This window comes from Bos indicus x Bos taurus, chromosome 16 (genome assembly GCF_003369695.1).
Source record: "Bos indicus x Bos taurus breed Angus x Brahman F1 hybrid chromosome 16, Bos_hybrid_MaternalHap_v2.0, whole genome shotgun sequence".
Classification (NCBI taxonomy): domain Eukaryota; kingdom Metazoa; phylum Chordata; class Mammalia; order Artiodactyla; family Bovidae; genus Bos; species Bos indicus x Bos taurus.
The window spans coordinates 36934136-36954059 of record NC_040091.1 but is presented as its reverse complement, the minus strand read 5'-3'; the positions used below and the strand labels follow the sequence as shown (position 1 = coordinate 36954059).

The window sequence follows — 19924 nt, the reverse complement described above, 5'->3', positions numbered from 1 at the left end:
TAGGTACTTTGGGGAAAAATTATTCTATTGATTCTTAAAGAAGTGGACTTTGGTGGAACTAGATTGAGATGCTCTATAATTAGAGTTCACTTTTGTAAATTATTTAACATTCAGAGTAGGTGTTATAAATTCATCACGCCTCATAATCTCTTCCACTATTATGTTGCTTTTCTTCTTTTGTATTTTATTACCTCTAATTATCCAATATATTCTAATTTTTTCCTCTTCCAGTATTCTATAAAATTTGGGGGTCAGGGCAAGTCTTTCTTCATATGTGATCTTAATGGTCTCAGTGGGTGAATTGTTTCAGGTGAGCATACTTGGGGATAACCAGGAGTTAATGGTTGTATTCTAATAATAGTTAAGAGTACACATTAACAGTTCATTGTTATTTAGACCTCTGAGATGCATGTTTTGTTTAAATAGGTGCAAATGCCATCCAGATGCTTATAAAAGGTATTTATTGGTAATAGAATGGCCAAAGTACATGTTTAGGTAATGATGTCATGGTGTTATTTAATATTTTACCCTAGAACAGTGTGCAAGAATCTTCATAGTAATCCACATGTTTTCCACCACAGTTGTCCTATTTGGCCCCTCTTTGATCTACATGCCTCTTTTTAGCTGAATGCTGGTAAACGTCCTTTCTGACAGCCCCCTTTGCTCCTGCCTGCCATTATCTGCTGAAGTTCAGAAACCAGAGCATCACTTCAAACAGCAGAGTTAGGGAGTAGCCAGTCAGAAGAGATTCCTGAGGCATGCAAAGTTCTGCCATAATCATTCAAAGATGTTTGGGTAGGGGGGTGGTGGTGGTAGAGGTGTATGTGAATATAGCGAGCTGTGGGGGTTGGCCTCTGGTCACTGGTAAATAAGTGAAGTCAGGTGCCAGAGAGTCTAGACACAGTGATTTCAGTCCTGGGTCTTTGGTATCTGATACTCAATATGGGACTTGTCTGATTGAACACTATTGCCTCTTCATTGCAAAGACTGAACCCCTTTTAGTGCCTTCCTGTTAAATTAGTAAAAGATGACAATGGACATAGTTAGAACAAATCTAGTTTTAATATTTCCTAGTTGTTAGCAATTACACTTACTTTTGAAGTGCTGTAACAATCAAATTAAAGACAATGTTGCACATGGAGTTTGAACTAAATTAATATTTTAAAATGTGAGTGCTCTAATTAAAATTTAAGTGTCTCTCTTACTCTGAAAAACTAATTCTATATCATGATATGTTTTTTTAACATTTAGTCTTGATTTGGGGATGTGGGGATTTGGATAAGGTTTTAAACCATCATTATTTTTTAAAAAGCTAGCTCCTAAAAAAATAAAAAATAAAAAGCTAGCTCCTGAATATTTCATCACAAAACTTAACATGGAAATTACAAAAACAAGGCAAAACAAAACCCCTCAGCTTCTAACAAATCACCGATAATGCCATTTTTAAGGCCAAGTTTCATACTACAAGATTAATTTCAAATAAATAACAACATAGTTTGCCTTGTTTAAGCATTACCTTAATGTAACAAACAGACTTTTGTTATTTTTAAAAAGCTTCTTGTATCAGAAGTTTGAAAGGAATCTATATGTAGTAGGTTTTTAATTATAGTATGAAAAACATACTGTATATATTTACAGTACTGTCATCTACATTTTTATTAATTTATAATTTTAATTGATAGTTAATACATAGGTACCAAAATCTGTTAAATGTATATCCAGTAATTTAAGGTTGTTTTATCTATGCCATAGATTTTTGTTGTTGTTGTTCTGCAACATTATTAAGTGTTAGTGATTAAAGATTCCACTAGCAGCAACATTTGTGTTAAAGAGGTGCTCTGTGAGAAAAGGCATAATACATACAAACCATTTACCAGCTATAGTGTTTTTGTAGTTCACAGCAAATAAATGAATTTTACACACACAAACACATACACACACACACATACATACATACATACATACACACCTACATATATGGGCTTCCCCAGTGGCTTAGCTGTGAAGAATTCACCTGCAGTGCAAGAGACAAGGGTTTGATCCCTAGGTCGGGAAGATCCCCAGAGGAGAGCATGGCAACCCACGCTAATATTCTGGCCTGGTGGATCCCATGGACTGAGGAGCCTGGCGGGCTCCATAGTGTCACAAAGAGTGGGAGAAGTCTGTAGGGTCACAAAGAGTGGGAGAAGACTGAAGTGACAGCACACATGCACGTACACACATGTATATATACCGTTTTGTTAGAATGATATCAGAGTGTTTTTTGGAGCAGCTGTAAGTGGATTTGTGTTTTTAATTCATTGCTAGTATATAAAAGTAAGATTAATTTTTACAGACACATGATATGTTGACCATGTATCCTTTTTGAAACTTAGAAGTTATTTGGAACTAACATAGAAAATAACCACAAGATTTAACAGAATAAGGTCTAACCCATCAACAAAGACATGTTGATCTTAAAGATATTGCCTCGAGATAAAACATAAGAAAATTTTAGGTTATAAATTTTAGGATTAACTTCCATATATTGTTAGCAGTTTGACTAAGAGAAAAATATCTTTATATAATATGCATTAAGTTAATTTACTATTTACCAATAATAGTAGACTGGCTTCTCAAAAGTCTGGCATAAGATTTGTCATTTCTCCTTTATTATATGGCAATGACCTTTTATCATGACAAATGTAGATATGGCTAAATGGCATAAGTAGCCTATCCTTTCCTTCCTCTTTTTCTGTCTGTTGCTTCCCAGACCCATCTTTCTTTCTCTTATTAAGTAGAGTTCTTTCCTTATTTTATATACATTCCCGGATGATTGGGTCAGACCTTGCAGGTTCAGTTATCAACCATAAATGACAATTCCTAAAATCATATGTTCAGTCTGAACATGTCTTCTAAAATTGTGTTTATAACTTTTATTGACTATCAGCACTAAACTGTCACATAGGCAGCTTAAATTCAGCATATCCAAAAGCTAAAATTACTGGCTTCCCTTTGAGGTTTTCTCCTATTCTAATTTCTGTCTTTGGGTAAGCATTGGCACCATCATTCATGTCGTTCAGGGTATAAACCTGGGAGTCATCTTTGTTTCTTCTTCTCCCTTAATGCCAACATCCAGTCAGTTATTAAATCCTGTTTGATTGTCTTTACTAAATATATCTGAGCTGTCCTTTTTATCTCTATCCCCACTACTCTACCTTATCCGAGCAGCCATCACCATACCTGGACTTTTCTGCTAGCCCTTTAGATGGTCTTAGCACATCACCCCACTCCACTACTCTTGCCTGGAAAATCCCATGGACGGAGGACCCTGGTAGGCTGCAGACCATGGGGTCGCTAAGAGTCGGACACGACCAAGTGACTTCACTTTCACTTTTCACTTTCATGCATTGGAAAAGGAAACGGCAACCCACTCCAGTGTTCTTGCCTGGAGAATCCCAGGGACGGGGGAGCCTGGTGGGAGGCTGTCTATGGGGTCACACAGAGTCAGACACAACTGAAGCGACTTAGCAGCAGCAGCAGCACATTTTCTTACACTATTTCAATCTGTTTTCTACATTGGTCATATCTTCTTGAAACATAAATCTTATTCTGACACTTTCCTTATTTGGAAGCCTTTAACATCTTCCCATTTTCCTTAGGATGAAGCCCCAAATCCTTAACATGTACTTCAAGACCTGGCATTTTCTGGCTTTTACCTTCTTTTATCACCGTTTCCCTCATTCCAACCATGTTTGCTTTCTTTCAGTTTTTCAGAAGAATGACATTTTTTCCTGCCTTATAACCTTTGCACAAGCTGTTTTCTTTGCTCAGAGTGTTCTACTTCCCCATGATATTTTAAATCCTTAAAAGCAAAGCCTTTATCTAATATTTCATTTACATTCTCCACTGTACTTGAAAGCATATATTTAATACTGAGCATCTAATAGGTCACTAAGGTATTCAGTAGTAAAAGCCTACTCTATGTTGAAAATGTAATTGTATTATTTCCAACATACAATCTATGATAACATACTGTGATTAAACATTGTCTGTGTTTTTCATGTGTTCGGGGGTGTTTTGAATGAAATATGTCTTGTGCTTCTTGCTAGTTAATGAAGATGCTCTTTGAGTGTTCAGATGAACGGATTGACTTGGAACTCATTTCTTTCTGCATTAATCTTGCTGCTAACAAAAGGAATGTACAGCTTATCTGTGAAGGTTAGTGCCTTTGAGCTTCATGGATAATCTTTATCATATGCCAATGGCAAATGATAAAAAATAGATAATAAAGAATTAAGAATTAAAGTAAATAAGTGAATTACATCTTTCTATAATTTAAAAAATTATAGCTCAAATCCTTAAATGTCAGACTCATAAATATTCTTACATTGTGAGCAGACTTACTCTCTAGTAACATTTTATAAACTGTTTTGTCAGTTACCCTTAATTGCAATTTGATTTTTAAAAATATTTTCTAGGTGAAACAAAACTTTTTATTTGTAAAGCAGTCTGTTACAGTGTAAGATGTTGCAGTACAAATGTATTTGCTATTTGTTTCTGTAGTATCTTCGTAAAGTGATTTGTCATGCATTTTGGTATTTCAGAGTTTGGTCAGTAGTTTTTACTTATTTGAGAAGTATACATGTAAATTATCAAAAAGTACAAATGAGCAAATAGGAAAAAATAAAAAAAAGTATTTCCACTATCCAGAGATAGTCAAAGATGAAACTGGTACAATGCTTCTGCATATTGTAAATTAAAATGGGATTCTGTATATTTGGTGACATGTTTTTTAAAGTTAATAATATCTGAATACCTTTCCATGTGATTAAATACTCTTATAAAATGTAATTGCCAGTAGCTGAAAAAATAGCTTATTAAAGGATTTTCCATAGTTTAATCTGCTGTTTGGGTAGTTTGTGCCACTTCTTTTCTTTTACAGACAATACTGCAGTAATTTTTCTTTCTCTGAATCTTTCATGTTTGCATTTTTATATTCTTAGGATAAATTCCTAGAAATACTATTTTTATGGATCAAAAAGTATTTATATTTTACAAATTTGTGGTACACACTTCATATACATACTGTGTTTCTATTTATGTGATATTCTGCTGCTGCTGCTGCTAAGTCACTTCAGTCGTGTCCGACTGTGCAACCCCAGAGATGGCAGCTCACCAGGCTCTGCCATCCCTGGGATTCTCCAGGCAAGAACACTGGAGTGGGTTGCCATTTAAAATCTGTGTTTAAAAAGAAAATACAAAAAAGAGGAATATGAGGAGGAGAAAAGAAGAAAAGTAATTGTATTGGGGAGATCAGCTAAGCACAAGGGAACTTTCTGCAGTGAATGGAAATATTCTGTCTTGATATAATATATGAATTATAGAGAGGCATACATTTATTAAAATTAATAGATTCTATAAAATTTATGCATTTTCTGTGTGTAAATTGGGTTTCTTGAGAGCTGAAAATTTTAAAGATCATTAAATTTAAATGAACCTTAATTTTATTGGGGAATTTCTCTGTTATTATCAGGAAACGGGCTGAAGATGCTCATGAAGAGGGCTCTGAAGTTCAAGGATCCATTGCTGATGAAAATGATTAGGAACATTTCCCAGCATGATGGACCAACTAAAAATTTATTTATTGTAAGTGTTGTCTTTGGCTTTCTGTCTATTAAAATAGCCTGGAACTGAAGTTTTAAAGTGCTGTGTTTGGAAATATAACTCTTCCTTAACTCTTTACAAATATTAATTCATGACCCAATTTGGTTCTTCTTGTTATCAACTTCCTTGGAGGTTTAGCTCCTAGCGATTTCAACCTAAGTTTTAATACCGTTTTTGTTTTATGATCCCTGTCCCTAACCTTTTCAACCTCACACCAGTTTTCTTGCCTTAAACCAATTCACTATAGACTCCCTTAGCAAGTTAGCAGTCCATGGGGTTGCAAAGAGTCGGACACGATTGAGTGATTAAAGAACTACAATTACAACAAGAGAATCACATTTGACACTTATCTTCCTATGCATTAAATTATTAGATTAGTTCCTTTGTAGAAATATTTTAAATTTATAATTTTGTTTTATTCAGGATTATGTTGGGGACCTTGCTGCTCAGATCTCTAATGATGAAGAGGAGGAGTTTGTGATTGAGTGTTTAGGAACTCTTGCAAATTTGACCATTCCAGACTTAGACTGGGAATTGGTTCTTAAGGAGTATAAGCTCGTTCCATACCTCAAGGATAAACTAAAACCAGGTCTGTGCTAAGTATTTCACTTCTGCATCATCATTATTTCTCTCTTTTGTGGGTAAAGCTGCTAGAGCAGTATTTTGTGACCATTATTATACTACGTTCCCAGGCCTCTAGTTCTAGCCCTACTTCTAATTTCTTTCTCCCAGAAAAGCAGCCACTAGTTCTCCTCTTATATGTATATACTATTTTCCCTAACAATATGTTTTCTTAATATTAGTTTCCCTTTCCTATTCTGCCTTACTATTTTTTTATACTGCCTTTTTAAAATTACCAAATAACCATCCTACATGAGTTCACATGCACACACAAAGTTCTTTGAGGCATTGAAATGACTCTTCTGTTTTCTGTGTTTACACTGTCATTCATTTATATTTTCAAAGACTTATTGAAAATACAATACCACTTCTCTACTGCTCCAAAAACCATGAACTGTCATTGTGGAATGGAATTCTCCGAACATGGAACTTGGGGAAAAGGACAAATTTGTATACATGTTAAAGGTTCATAAGAACTGATTTAATAGCTTTCAGTATCTTTTCTGTGAATAAGAATCTTGGAAATATAAAAGGATTTGTATCAGGACAGTTCAATGAAAACTTTCTGTGATGTTCACTTCACTAGGTGCTGCAGAAGATGACCTTGTTTTAGAAGTGGTTATAATGATTGGAACTGTATCTATGGATGACTCTTGTGCTGCGTTGCTAGCCAAATCTGGGATAATCCCTGCACTCATTGAGTTGCTAAATGGTAAATTACAATTTTTCTTATTTTTATGCTAATATATAAACCCATTATCTACAGTGATAATATATTATCTTGTTGCATTGCTCATCTTATAGCCACTTAAATTATATAGTTAGCAAAATGAATTATTTTTACTAGAATTAGATAGCATAATACCAAATAGCTTTAGGTTGTAAGGTTAAGAATGTTCCTATAAAGTGATTGAGGACCAATTTTATAGATAACTACCCTGCACTTATCAACCTTGAACAGCTAAATATTCTGCCATTTATTCTTTCTGTTGAGCTTTGTCTTGGTTGAATTATATCTCTTTTCTTGCACAAACCCTTTTTTATAATAACTTGATTTCTAATCAGAAAGATTTATTAGGAAGCTAATTCTAATCATCATATTCCCTCCTGGATCCATATATAGTGTTGTCCTCTAAACTTCTTACAATGAAGAAAATGTTCTCTATCTGCACTGTCCAATACATGTGGCTATTGAATACTTGAAATGTGGCTGTTGGGACTGAGAACCTGGATTTTAAATAAAATTTAAATAAATTTAGTTAGCCACATTGGCTAGGATTACAATATAGGCTAGGAGTTCTAGATAGTCTTCCCCTTACTTTATTTTGCTCTTAAGGACCCAGGTTCATCATTTTCCACTGCATACAAAATTTGTCTGACTCTAAATATATTTTATTAGGGCCAAGTTCTCTAGGACCTTGTTTTATTAGTCTGCTCGGACTGCCATAATAAAATATCACAGACTGGGTAGCTTAAACAACCAAAATACATTTTCTCATATTTCTGGAGGTTGGGAAGTCTATTGAGGTGCCAGCCAATTTGATTCCTGGTGAGGTCTTTTTTCTTGGCTTGCACAAGGCCACCTTTTTATATCCTAACATCCTCATATGGTGGGAGGAGTTGGGCGGAGAGAGGGAGTGAGAGAAAGCACAAGCATACACAAGTGCTCTGGTATCCCTTCTTATAAGGTTACTAATCTTATAGGATTAGGACCCCAGCTTTATGACCTCATTTAACCTTAATTACTTCCTTCTAGCCCCATCTCTGAATATAGTCACATTTGGGTTTAGGGCTGTTTTTAACATACGAATTTTGGAGGGATGCACTTTGGCCCATAGCAGATTTACATTAAAAGTAGCTAATTAGTGTAGAAGTTAAATATGCTAATATGGAAGGCTTAAAAAGACTCTCTAATCTCAGTCTTTCTTGTACCAGATATATATGTATTTTATATTATTTTAATAGTCTTTTTTTGAAGTGTACATAAAGAAAAACACACAAGTTATAGGTATATGTAAAACAGTGAATTTTTAAAATGAGAGTTCTCATGTTATTCCCACTTGTGTAAGTAAATGAATTACTACCAGCACCCTAGAAATTCCTCTTCTGCCATGTCCCAGTCATTGCCACCTTCTCCAGAGGGGTTCTGTTTTTCCTCTTATCACCAATAGATGAATTTTGCTTAGTTTTCAACCTTTTAGAAAGAGAATCTAGTTTATTTTGCCCTGTATTATAACTGTGAGATTCATCTTTGTTGTGTACTGAAGTGTTTCCATTTATTGCTTTGTAAATAAATATACTACAATTTTTCCTTTCTAACTATTGGTTCATAGTAGGGTGGGTTTTCTATTTGTTTTTTAAGAGAAAGGGGCTTTTATAAGTAATGCTCCTATAAACATTCTTAAATGTTTCATTTAGTGAACATATTTACTCATTTCTATTAGACACAGACTTAGGAGTAGAAGAGAATATGCCTGTATTTGACTAAAAATAATGCCAGTCTGTTTTCCAAAGTAGTTGTGCCAATTTTCAGTCCCTCTAGCAATGTACTCGGAGAAGACAATGGCACCCCACTCCAGTACTCTTGCCTGGAAAATCTCACGGACAGAGGAGCCTGGTAGGCTGCAGTCCATGGGGTCGCTAAGAGTCGGACACGACTGAGCAACTTCACTTTCACTTTTCGCTTTCATGCATTGGAGAAGGAAATGGCAACCCACTCCAGTGTTCTTGCCTGGAGAATCCCAGGGACGGGGAGCCTGGTGGGCTGCCGTCTCTGGGGTCGCACAGAGTCGGACACGACTGAAGCGACTTAGCAGCAGCAGCAATGTACAAAAGTTCCAGTTATTCTACATCACCAACATATTTCAGCATCCAGCCTCTTTAATTGTAGCCTCCATAGTGATACTGCATTGTGATCTTAATTTGTACTTCCTAATAATTAATGTGGAGAAGGAAATACCCACTCCAGTATTCTTGCCTGGAGAATTCCATGGACAGAGGAGCCTGGTGAGCTACACTGTCCATGGGGTCACAGTCAGACATGAGTGAGGGACTATCAATAATTAATGAAATTAGTACCTATTTGTTTACTGGCTGTTATATACGGCAGATAAAGTGAGGTGCCTATTTATTCTTTTGCCCAGTTTTCTCTTCTAAATCTTGAAAAGTTTGATTTGTAAATTCTTTTACATAATCGTTTTTAATGGTCATCTAGAGATAGTGCCTCCATATTTGAAGTATTTCTACAAGTAATATATATGGATTTGCTTTGGTACACCCTTCTCACAGCCAGGAGTTTTCATGTTAGAAGTAATTGAAAGGCTAGGTAATTGGGAGGTGAAACTAAAGACAATGTAGTTGTCATAATGAGAATGAGGATTTTGTAGTGAGCTGGAGAAAGTTGAAACAAAATGACCTGGGTCCTTAAATTGCTATCTCACATTGATTATTACTGAGAGATAAGGTAACAGAGCCAGCTCAGTGTTTTACCATATTTTGATGTTGTCTGACATGTTATCACAGGTAGAGGCTGTATACTAATATTTTTTGGAAATAAATGGATTTTCAAAATTAAAACCTTTGGGGTTAAGTGAGGGAACATTGTATGCCAACAGAGTAATTAATAAAAATTTAACCCAAATAGTCTGAGTGGTACTTTGGTAAATTAGTGAGGAAAATTATTTGGAATGGCTGGACTTTGAAGGAATCACAGTTTATTTCACCCAACTAGTTAGATGCTCTGCTGACCTGTAAATATTTGTCTAAAAGATATCACTGAACTGTTGCCAAGAGTTGATGTCAAACTATTAGTAAATCAAATTTCATAACCAGTACCTAAAAATTGTATTTCTATAAGTATTTGCCTTTGCCATGAATAATATTAATCAGTGGTCATCTGATATTCTGTTAAAGTCATCTTCTTATGATAATAAACATTTCTTAGTTTGTATGCATGCATAATATTCTTTTTACTAGTATAATTAATTAGAGTGCAGCTAAAGTTACTTTATTGCTTCATGCCAATAATTGAAGTTTAATTTTGTTAACATTATTCAATGAAGAAAAAACCTGTTTATAATAATCTAATTTCTACCAGAAACTTAGGATTTAGAGGGTGTGATTTTTTTTTTTTTTAAAGAGCCATTTTTGTCCTGTGAGGGCAACATTATAGAGACAAAATAGAACAAGATTTATTTTACAAATTAAAATTATCTGAAGAATTTTTATGAGGGACCAAAAAAAAACCTCCCCACAAGTGGTGGTAAGTTTTGGCATCTCACATTAGAGACTTAGAGGTTAATTTAATGAATTTCTTTATACTTGGTGTCAATATAGCAAAAATTACTATTAAAGCACTATTACTATTCTCTTAAACCTATCTTGTTTCTCAGTTCTTCCTAGATACAGCCTTTTGAGATGAACAGTCTCAAATAGTTTGGTTTGGACTCAGAGATGATATAATTTCTCTCTTGAAAGTCTTATTTTTTATTTTTGTTTTACAAAGTCATAACCTATTTAGTTTAACACCAACCAAAATTAATAAAACTTCTGAAAATAATAATTATGAAATTTTTGACTGATCATCTTATAATTTAGAAAAAAACATTTAAGACATAAATGATGTATGGCAGCCATATATTATAAATAATTTAAACTAACTGTCCTTTACCTGTCTCCTTGTCAACTTTGGTTTTTCTCATTCCCCACTTTTTCCCCTCAATGTTTTTCAGTTTTGTGTATAACTTAGTATTTTTATTTGAAGCTTTCTGTTGCCTTTTAGCTCAACAAGAAGATGATGAATTTGTTTGTCAGATAATTTATGTCTTCTACCAAATGGTTTTCCATCAAGCCACAAGAGATGTCATAATCAAGGAAACACGTATCCTTTCAGTGTTCATCATAAGTAATGACACTTCACATGTTCAGAAAAGATACATTTTTAGGTGTTGGAAATTATAACTTTCTTTACTGCCTCTTTTAGATTCATTGAGGTTTCTATCTTGATTTGAGTTTTCTTTCTTTATCCTTCCCTTTTCCCATACTGTTGTTTATACATTCCATTTCTTTTTATAACATTTTAAAATTAACTATTATTTTGATTATTGCTTTGTAAAAGCCAGTGTTTATTTAGGATTTATGATATGTTAAACCCACTCCAGTATTCTTGCCTGGAGAATCCCATGGACAGAGAAGCCTGGCAGGGTACAGTTCATAGGGTCACAAAGAGTGGAACACGACTGAAGCCACTTAGTACACACACATAGTATGTTAATGCATTTATTTCATCATTTGCTATTTTTTCCTGAATTCAGTTCCTCTGTTTCTCTATATTGATTTTCTTTTTTTTTTCATTTTGTAACAATATTTAAATTTTTTATTTTTTTTCTTAATTGATTACATTCTCTTATACTGCTTAGTGAACATCTATAGTAATAAAATGCATCTATATCTGAAAATAACTAGTTTGTCATCTTTAAATATAATTTGGCAGAATATGAAATTTCTAGATTGCCCATTATTTCCCTCATCAGTTTGAAGGTATTTTTCCACCTTTAATTGCTGCCAATGAGAAGTCTATAGTCTACTAATATCTTTCATAAAGTCTAATGACAATTTATTTTACTTTCCCTTATAAGTGACTTGATCTTTCTGCCAGGAAGACCAAAGGATGTTTCTGGATTTTGTTTTGTTTTTTAAGCCACTATAGTTTTGTTAGAATTTGAGTTGGTATTCATCACCCTTGCTTGGTTTTTCTAAGTATGCAAATACAGTGTTTGTACTTTGTCTTTTTTCTAATTTTAGGAAAGTTTTCTTGAGTTGTAGTTTATAGTATTTGTTTTGTTCTATTGCCATGATTGTCTTTAGGATTCCTATTATGTCGGATCCTCTTTGCCTACCTTTAATATCTGTCATTTTGTAATCTTTTTCATCTCTTTTCATCTTTTTAAATTTTACAAATTTTCTTCTTTTTTGCCTTCTATTTAACTTAGAGTTTATCTGCTGCTTTTATTTATTCTTGTATTACTATAAACTTAGTTTTAATATATCTGAAATGATTTTTAGTTATTTCCTGAATTACTTCTCTGAGTTTTGTAATTCTGATTCCTGTTATTCTTTCATATATATGTGTGTGTGTGTGTGTGTGTGTATGTGTATATATATATATTATTTTCTTAAATTCTTTTCTTTTTAAAAAATACTAGAGTTATATGAAATTATCTTATGTTCTCTCTTCCTTATAATAACCATATCCATATATGTGATTTTTTGTTGTTGTTGACTTGATTGACAGTGATTCTTTTCCTTTATTGTGTGAAATACTTTGTATGTGAGTTTCTGTTTGAAATTAATTTTTCTGAACTTTTAGGAGGGTCAAATCAATGAAGAAAGTTTTACAGCCATGCAGCTCGGGAGCTTCTTCTTTAGTTACTTTCATAATTTTCATGTTTTCAAAAGTATGACCTTATACATTCTAAGATTTACTGGCTCATTTTCTTGCCCATTTTTATCTTATTTTTTTCCTTTATCATCCCTGTTTTTCAAATAAATGAAACATTAGTTTTTTTGGTCACTTTGTATTAATGATTGTGTTTTAAAATTTAAAGTTAGATTTCAGATTAATATTTGAATTTGGAGAAATGCAGAATTCTCTAACATGATTGAACAACCTCAATATCAGTTTATATCTTTAACCACTTTTTACATAGAGGCTCCAGCATATCTCATAGATCTTATGCATGATAAAAATAATGAAATCCGAAAAGTCTGTGATAATACATTAGATATTATAGCGGTAAGTAATTTTTCTTCCTACCAAAAGTATAATAGTCTTTATTTTATGGAATGAAAGAGCCATTGTACACCTGTTTAGAACTTTGCCTTCAGTGTACAGTTAGCACAAGTTTATATTTTGGTAAAGCTCAGAAAATGAAGTGATACTAAATTCATTTTTTAATTGCAGTATGGTTGATTTACACTGTTACATTAATTTCTGCTGTACAGCAAAGTGATATATATGCATGCATTCTTTTTTATATTCTTTTCCATTATGTTTTATCATAAGATATTGAATATAATTCCCTGTGCTATACAGTAGGACCTTGTTGTTTATCCATTCAATGTATACTAGTTTGCATCTGCTAACCCCAAACTCCCACTTTATCCCTCTCCCACCCCTCTACCCTCTGACAACCACAAGTCTGTTCTCTATGTCTGAGAGTCTATTACTATTTTGTAGATAAGTTGATTTGTGTCATAGTTTAGATTCCACAAATAAGTTGTGTCATATGATATTTGTCTCTCTGTTTTTTACTGACTTCACTTAGTATGATTATCTCAGTCCATCCATGTTGCTGCAAATAGCATTATTTATTACATTTTATTTTTTATGGTTGAGTAACAATGGCACCCCACTCCAGTACTTTTGCCTGGAAAATCCCATGGATGGAGGAGCCTGGTAGGCTGCAGTCCATGGGGTTACGAAGAGTTGGACACGACTGAGCGACTTCACTTTCACTTTTCACTTTCATGCACTGGAGGAGGACATGGCAACCCACTCCAGTATTTTTGCCTGGAGAATCCCAGGGACGGGGGAGCCTGGTGGGCTGCTGTCTCTGGGGTCGCACAGAGTCAGACACGACCGAAGCGACTTAGCAGCAGCAGCAACAGTATTCCCTTAGGGGCTTCCCAGGTGGTGCTAGTGGTAAAGAACCCACCTTCCAATGCAGGAGGTACAAGAGATGCGGGTTCAATCCCTGGGTCAGGAAGATCCCCTAGAGGAGGACATGGCAACCCACTCCAGTATTCTTGCCTGAAGAATCCCCATGGACAGAGGAGCCTAGCAGGCTACAGTTCATAGGGTCGCAAAGAATCAGACATGACTGAGCAAACCAGCAGCAGCAGCAGCAGTATTCTAGTGTATATTTGTACCACATCTTTATCCATTCATCTGTCAATGGATGGATAGGTTATTTCCATGTCTTGGCTATTGTGAATAGTGCTGTTATGAATATGGGGTGCATGTATCCTTTTGAATAATAGTTTTATCCAGATATATGCCCAGGTGTGGGGTAGCTGGATTATATGGCAGCTCAATTTTTGCTTTTTTGAGAAACCTTCATACTGTTCTCCATAGTGACTACACCAATTTACATTCCCACCAACAGTGTAGGAGAATTCCCTTTTCTCCACACCCTCTCCAGCGTTTGTTATTTGTAGATTTTTTTTAATGATAACATTCTGACTGGGGTAAAGTGGTGCTTCATTGTAGTTTTGATTTGCATTTCTCTGATAATTAGTGATGTTGAGGATCTTTTCATTTGCCCATTGGCTATCTGTTTGTCTTCTTTAGAGAAATGTCTATTTAGGTCTTCTGCACATTAAATTCATTGTTTAAACATTATTAAAACCTTTGGCTTTCTACTTTTGGGCAGGGGTTGCTTACTTAAAGAGATTTTATACATATTCAAAGTTTTATATCTGGTCTACATGTCATCTCAGAATCACTTGTTTTCCAGAAAAATTATTGCAGAGAAGCAGGGGGGTTGATGACAGTCTTGCCAAAACTCAACACCATCAACTTTACAGTTTGGACATTAAATTTTTTTTTAATAAAATAGAATCTCATAAGTATTTTTTAAGTCTTTGATAAATTTTGTTGTATACATTGACTTGTTTTACAAGTTGTTTTGGAATGATGTTAGTTCACTTCAGCCGCTCAGTCATGTCTGACTCTATGTGACCCCATGGACTGTGGCACGCCAGGCTTCCCTGTCAATCGCCAATTCCCAGAGCTTGCTCAAACTCATGTCCATCCAGTTGGTGATGCCATCCAACCATCTCATCCTCTGTTGTTCCTTTCTCCTCCTGCCTTCAGTGTTTCACAGCATCAGGGTCTTTTCCAATGAGTCAGTTCTTCACATCAGGTGGCCAGAGTATTGGAGCTTCAGCATCAGTCCTTCCAATGAATATTCAGGACCGACTTCCTTTAGGATGGACTGGTTTGATCTCCTTGGTCCAAGGGACTCTCAAGAGTCTTCTCCAACACCACAGTTCAAAAGTGTCAATTCTTTGGTGCTCAGCTTTCTTTATGGTCCCAACTCTCATATCCATACATGACTACTGGAAAAACCATAGCTTTGACTATACAGACCTTTGTCAGTAATGTCTATGCTTTTTAATATGCTGTCTAGGTTTGTCATAGTTTTTTTTCCCAAGAAGCAAGAGTCTTTTAATTTCGTGGCTGCAGTCACCATCTGTAGTGATTTTGGAGCCCAGAAAAATACAGTCTGTCACTGTTTCCATTGTTTCCCCATCTGTTTGCCATGAAGTGATGGGACTGGATGACATGATCTTAGTTTTTTGAAAGTTGAGTTTTAAGCCAGCTTTTTCACTCTCCTCTTTCACTTTCATCAAGAGGCTCTTTAGTTCCTCTTCACTTTCTGCCATAAAGGTGGTGTCATCTGCATATCTGAGGTTATTGATATTTCTCCCTGAAATCTTGATTCCAGCTTGTGCTTTATCCAGTCTGGCATTTTGCATGGTGTACTCTGCATATAAGTTCAATAAGCAAGATGACAATATACAGCAATACTCCTTTCCCAATTTGGAACCAGTTCATTGTGCCATGTCTGATTCTAACTGTTAGAACTGTTTGGAATGATGAAACACCCCCAAATTTTAATGTTTTTCATAACTTTAGAAATTTTAAAAGTATATGTCACTGTTAAGAATTTGATCAGAGGGATAATGAGTCCTGCATTAGAAACTTGCTCACTTTGCAGACTTTTCTTCAGACTTTGTGCTGCCCTTCCACCTAGACTTGACCCTTGTACCTGGGATGTGCTAGACACTACCTTTCTTTGAATATATTTTTCGCTTGTAACATACACACATAGGCAATCTCGTTCCTTCTTTGGACTCTATTTACACTATTTATTTTGACTGACCCTGTAAAAAATTTCTTGAGTATAACCTGCTCGGTTGTTTTCAACTTAAGTGTTTCAAAACTATCAGCTGAGCCACCAGGGAAGTCCAAGAATACCGGAGTGGGTAGCCTATCCCTTCTCCAGCAGATCTTCCCAACCCAGGGATCAAACTGGGGTCTCCTGCATTGCAGGCGGATTTTATCAGCTGAGCTACCAAGGAAGCCCCTTAAAAGGATCAGAATAGAAGTTTATAAAGAATCAATTAATAACGTCCTTGAAATCCTCTAGGTTGGCATTTCTGCTAGTGATTTCATTACAAAATCAGATAATCAACAGGTACTTTCTGGTCAGTCTCCTACATTTTAGTTCAGAAATTCATGTTTATTTGGTATCATCTGATTTTTGGATTTGACCAATGTATCTTTACTGGTTTAAAACTAAATCAGTACAGTGACATTTTAGCTTTGATATATAAATTAAAATAGAGAAGCTTTATGTATTAAACCTTTGTTTAACCAAGATGTTTCAACACATAAGCCACTGGTCACAGGGTTTATGAACAGTTTCATGGTTCTTGTACTATTTTCTAGGAGATCACTAATGTCATTGTTGTATATAAAGTATATAGTGTAATAGTAAGAAACTTCCTAAAATTCTATATCTGATTATCTTACCTTAAGCAAGAAGAAGAGAAATGTCAGTCTGTTATGAATTGCCTTTATCATACTTTTAAAATTACCTTATTTTGAGAAGAAGTGATGGAAAGTAAAAATACATTTAGATGTTTGTATTAGATAGGTTTGGCTAAGAATGTAAGTTAGTGGTAGGTAGTTCCAAAATACCAGCTTAGTCTTATAAAAATATTTATTGTAAAATATGAATATGTTTCTTATAAGATAAAATTCTCATTCCCAGTATTTCTAAGCTCTGGGCTCAAGTCTCTGGGCTCAAGTCTCTGATCTTAAGTAGGAGTTTTCCCCACCCTGCATCTTCTGTCCTGGCTCCCTCTTTCTCTCTAGAATCCACATTTTGAAAAAAATCTCTAAATATTACTTCCTCCAGTTTTTCATTTCCCCATCTTTCCTACCTTCCCCTTTCTCTTTTCTACCAGTTCTTCCTCTGCATCCATTACTCCATTGAAATGGTGCTTATAAAAGTCATCTGGACCTTCATGTTTTGAAATCCAATGAACATTTTTAGTCTTCATTGTACTTTGTTGATCCTACGTTCCTTGCAAGGACTTGTAAATTTTGGTCAGATTTAAAATGTAAACTCAACAAAGAAAATTATTTTAGATTATTACATTTATAAAAAGTCTTGTGAATAAGAGGAAATCCAAGAATAATAATCAGTGAAATGAAACTGGTGATATATCAGCTACCTATATATATAGTTCCCTAAAATGCTATCTGATCACGTGAGTTAGTATAAAACAAATTGAAACAAGTAATCTGAAGGTTTACTTAATCTCTCTACATCAGACTTATAAAGTATGTATTTAATATGCTGCCAAGCAATTTTAGATTGTTTCATTTCATACTTTGGAAAACTTAAAAGTCTAAAACGTTATTCAAAAATATCAAAGCTGTTAAACTGAGACCATTTAAAGATATTCACATTTTAATCATGAGTGTGATCTGGAAGTCCTATCCTGTGCTACTGCATCAACTGAGTCATAGTTATAGCTGGATTTCTTAGAAGAGAAGTCCAATACAGCGGGTAGATGGACACCAGACTTTGGAAACATCCCATATTCTGTTTGAAGAATGTTGCTTTACCTTTCTGTACTATACACCTATAGGATCCGAGGCCCTGGCTCAATTTTAGCTTGTCAATAGGAAACTGTACCAGGAGGAGCAACTTCTTCTTGAAACATTTTTTTCCTCAGTTGAATAGGGATTCTGGTCTTAGATTCAACCTTTGACCTTTATGAGGTGGCAGCTTGACCCTATAGAGTACTGCATTTAGAATACAACTGATTCTAGTTCTCTCACCTGCTGAATAATCTCAGGCAATTTATTTAACTTTTTGAAGATCTAGTTTACATTGATACTTCTGAAGATTAAAGAAATTAGAGAAAATATATATGAAGCATCTACCACAAGGAAAGTAATGACCAACCTAGATAGCATATTCAAAAGCAGAGACATTACTTTGCCAACAAAGGTTCGTCTAGTCAAGGCTATGGTTTTTCCTGTGGTCATGTATGGATGTGAGAGTTGGACTGTGAAGAAGGCTGAGTGCCAAAGAATTGATGCTTTTGAACTGTGGTGTTGGAGAAGACTCTTGAGAATCCCTTGAACTGCAAGGAGATCCAACCAGTCCATTCTGAAGGAGATCAGCCCTGGGATTTCTTTGGAAGGAATGATGCTAAAGCTGAAACTCCAGTACTTTGGCCACCTCCTGCGAAGAGTTGACTGATTGGAAAAGACTCTGATGCTGGGAGGGATTGGAGGCACGAGGAGAAGGGGGCGACAGAGGATGAGATAGCTGGATGGCATCACTGACTCGATGGACGTGAGTCTGAGTGCACTCCGGGAGTTGGTGATGGACAGGGAGGTCTGGCGTGCTGTGATTCATGGGGTCGCAAAGAGTCGGGCACAACTGAGGGACTGATCTGATCTGATCTGATCTGACCACATGATGGTCACTTGATATGTTTTGTTCAAACTCAACCAAAATTCAATCCTAGTTGTGACATTTATATATAGATTAAAAATCTGAATCAACATTTCCTTTCCTTAGTGAAATGAAAGTCATTCAGTCATGTCCGAGACTGTGATCCCATGATCACTCTTTGTGATCTAGCCTCTCAGGCTCCTCTATCCATGGAATTCTTCAGGCTGGAGTGGGTTGCCATTTCCTTCTCTAGGCAATCTTGCTGACCTAGTGATTGAACCTGGGTCTCCTGCATTGCAGGCAGATTCTTTACCATCTGAGCCACCTGTACAGTTAATCATTTACATTATTTTCTGTTCATTTTGACTGTTAAAATGATCTGGGAAGATAATCTGTTCACAGTTTGGGTTTTAAGTATGGAAAGTTATTTGGAATATATGTTTTGGCCAGGCATAGTTATATTTGTAGTTTACTTTAGGATTGTCTTGCCAAATGGCTCAATTTGGCATTTTAAGACTTCATGTCAAAGAAGTTAACTGAAGAGTACAGTTTACTGAAAGATCTTGATTAGTACAGTGTAGAAAAATAGGGAACTACCTATGCTAGTGTAGAGGTGCTTCATGTGTTCAGTTACCCATGTTCTGAATCTATGTTGACTCAGTTGAATTTGGACTCAGTTTATCAGCTAACCTCAGACCAAAGTTTTTTCCCGGCTTACTGGGCCTCCTTGTTTGGGAGAAATTTGAGGAGTGGGCCATTTTAATGCATCATTAAAAGTTTCTCAGGTTCACCTGGGACGTTGCTGCCATTCTTTGGATTTTTGAGCTTAGACTCAATTACTGATCACAACTCAGGGTGCTATTTGCTTGTCCCACATCTTTTTAAAGAGTAAAACAAGAGAGAATGGGCTTAATTTGAAACAGGAGAAACATTGATTAGACACAGCAAAGATGATGAAACACTGGGAATAGACTGTCAAGGGATAATATGAAGTCTTGTCCAATTAACATTAATAACAGCTAAATAACCAACTTTCTAAAATTGTTTGTTAGAAACCTACCTAGAATGAAAGCAGATGATCTCTTAAGATGTTTTTATCTATAGATTTTGAT

General features: G+C 35.2%; 1 protein-coding gene across 3 annotated transcripts in view; it reads left to right on the top strand.

Annotated features, from left to right (window-relative positions):
- The window catches only part of KIFAP3 (kinesin associated protein 3), a 142176-nt gene that overhangs the window by 81175 nt on the left and 41077 nt on the right, over window positions 1-19924 (top strand). For all 3 annotated transcript variants that reach the window (XM_027564769.1, XM_027564771.1, XM_027564770.1), the window contains exons 12-17: window positions 4092-4200; window positions 5516-5628; window positions 6070-6235; window positions 6854-6979; window positions 11048-11146; window positions 12975-13060. In XM_027564769.1, coding sequence (XP_027420570.1) covers window positions 4092-4200; window positions 5516-5628; window positions 6070-6235; window positions 6854-6979; window positions 11048-11146; window positions 12975-13060 — 699 coding nt within the window. The remainder of the gene's footprint in view (window positions 1-4091; window positions 4201-5515; window positions 5629-6069; window positions 6236-6853; window positions 6980-11047; window positions 11147-12974; window positions 13061-19924) is intronic.